This window comes from Camellia sinensis, chromosome 6 (assembly GCF_055761805.1).
Source record: "Camellia sinensis isolate YWXY chromosome 6, ASM5576180v1, whole genome shotgun sequence".
Taxonomy (NCBI): Eukaryota; Viridiplantae; Streptophyta; class Magnoliopsida; order Ericales; family Theaceae; genus Camellia; species Camellia sinensis.
This window is the reverse complement of record NC_138966.1, coordinates 48,011,291-48,013,768: the sequence shown is the minus strand read 5'-3', so window position 1 is coordinate 48,013,768 and position 2,478 is coordinate 48,011,291. Positions and strand designations below refer to the sequence as shown.

Here is a 2,478-nt window from a genome sequence, read left to right as displayed (position 1 = left end):
TGTCTGGTTTTGACGTTATCCTCAGAATGGATTGGTTGTTCACTTACCGGGCGATCATCAATTGTTATCGGGAGAGAGTTATGGTGTGTACTACAAGCGGTGATTGTTTCACTTTTTTAGAGGATAGGTATGGTAGATCCTTACCCTCCTCAAACTACCCACGTGGTCGGGGCCAATTTAATTCTCTTTTAGTAACCCTTTTGGATGACGAAAGTGATATAGTCTAGGATGAATTCCCAAAGGTAGTGTGTGAACACCTCGACGTCTTTCTTGATGATCTTACAAAATTACATCCTCATAGGGAAGTCGAGTTCACCATAGACTTGCTTTTGGGTACGACACGTATCTTCTTGTCGCCATATAGGTTTGCCCCAACTGAATTGGTGGTTCTGAAGAAACAATTGCAAGAGTTACTTAGTAAGGGCTTTATACGCCCTAGCACCTCACCGTGGGGAGCCTCGGCTTTGTTTACGAAGAAAAAAGATAGATCCTTGAGATTGTGCATAGATTACCGTAAATTGAATCGAGCCACAGTTAAGAATAAATACCCCTTGCCCAGGATAAATGATCTCTTCGACCAACTTAAAGCCTCTCATTGTTTCTCCAAGATAGATCTGAGGTCAGGATATCACCAAATCCGAGTTAGAGAGGAGGACATTCCCTAAACTGCTTTTTGTACCCGATATGGTCATTACGAGTTCTTGGTTATGCCCTTTGGGTTGACTAACGCTCCAGCCACGTTCAGGGATCTAATGAATAGGATCTTTCGGGAGTTTCTTGACAAATTTGTGGTCATCTTTGTAGATGATATTCTTATCTATTCACCTTTCGAAAAGGAGCATGAAGGGCATCTTCGTACTATTCTGCAACTTCTTAGGGAGCACCGTTTGTATGCGAAACATGAGAAATGTGAATTTTGGTTTTCTAAAGTGAAGTTCTTAGGTCACGTAGTTTCAAGAGACGGAGTTATGGTGGATTCTTCAAAAATAGAAGCTGTGCAGAATTCGGAGCAGCCTAAGAACACCTTGGAAATTCGTAGCTTTCTGGGCTTAGCCGGTTACTACCGTCAATTTGTAAAAAATTTCTCTTCATTAGCATCACTGTTAACTAGATTGACCTGTAAGGGAGTAAGGTTTGTTTGGAGCGAAGCATGTGAGAATTCCTTCTGAGAACTAAAGTTTAGATTGACCACCGCTCCAATTCTTATCATTCTGGAATGAGGGTTAGGTTATATGGTGTCCTATGATGCCTCAAGAGAGGGATCAAGATGTGTTCTAATGCAAGAGAAAAATGTGGTAGCATATGACTCGCGTCAACTGAAGACTCATGAAAGAAACTACCCGACGCATGACTTAGAACTTGTCGCTGTTGTTTTTTCCTTGAAGTTGTGGTGACACTATCTATATGGTGAAAAGTTTGAAGTCTTCTCCGACCATAAAAGCCTCAAATAGCTATTCTCCCAGAAAGACTTGAATCTACACCAATGGAGATGGATGGAGTTTCTAGAGGACCATGATTTTGAAATACACTACCACCCTGATAAAGCCAATGTAGTAGCAGATGCTTTGAGTAGAAAATTGGTAAGTACGATGACTAGTCTAGCGATGAGGGAATGGAAGATGACAGGGGATGCCAATGAATTTTCTTTACAGTGCAGTGAATCTTCGGAACAAGCTACCCTCTTTACCATCATTCGCACAACCTACCCTTGTTGAAAAAGTAGTTGAAGCACAACTGGGTGATTCAGAAGTGGGGGCAATTAAAGGGAGAATTCTTCAAGGGAAGGAAGAGTGGGGTTTAAATGTTCATGCAAATTCTAGTGTTCGCTACCTCAACCGATAGTTTGTACCTGAATCCATGAGAAATGAAGTTTTGAGGGACTTCCATCATTCCTACCGAGCTGTGCATCCGAGGGGCACCAAAATGTATCCTGACCTAAGCCACCAATTTTGGTGGAGGAGTATGAAAAGGATGTAGCTTTATTTGTGTCCAAATGTTTGACATGTCAACAAGTTAAGGCTGAACACCAAAAACCGGCTGGATTGCTGCAACCTCTTCCGGTTGCTAAGTGGAAGTGAGAACACGTCAACATGGACTTTGTTTCTGGGTGATTATAGACAAACTTACTAAATCGGTTCATTTCCTCGCTATGAGCATGAGAGACTCTATAGAATTCCTAGCTGAACTTTATGTCCGTGAGATTGTTCGTCTCCATGGGGTACCAGTGAGTATAGTGTTTGATAGAGACCCTCGCTTTACAGCCAGGCTATGGTAAAGTCTTCAAAGAGCCTTGAAATTTAGTACTACATACCACCCTCAAACCAACGGGCAATCTAAACGTGTGTAGACACCCCATTTTTGACCGACCTTGAGACTCAGACGTCACCAGTTGAGCGCTTGGTGATACTTCATATTGTGCTCGTCCAGAAGTTTCAGAGTCTCGGCTGCGGGCCTTGCCTCCGGACTTCCGGACTCTTT

General features: G+C 42.6%; 1 protein-coding gene across 1 annotated transcript; it reads left to right on the top strand.

The window, feature by feature from the left end:
* Positions 1 to 752: 752 nt before the first annotated feature.
* Positions 753 to 1,842, top strand: LOC145793289 (putative mitochondrial protein AtMg00860). The gene is made up of 2 exons (XM_082876082.1): positions 753 to 1,132; positions 1,653 to 1,842. Exons 1-2 carry the CDS (start codon positions 753 to 755, stop codon positions 1,840 to 1,842), a joined length of 570 nt encoding a protein of 189 aa, XP_082732208.1.
* Positions 1,843 to 2,478: the final 636 nt, after the last annotated feature.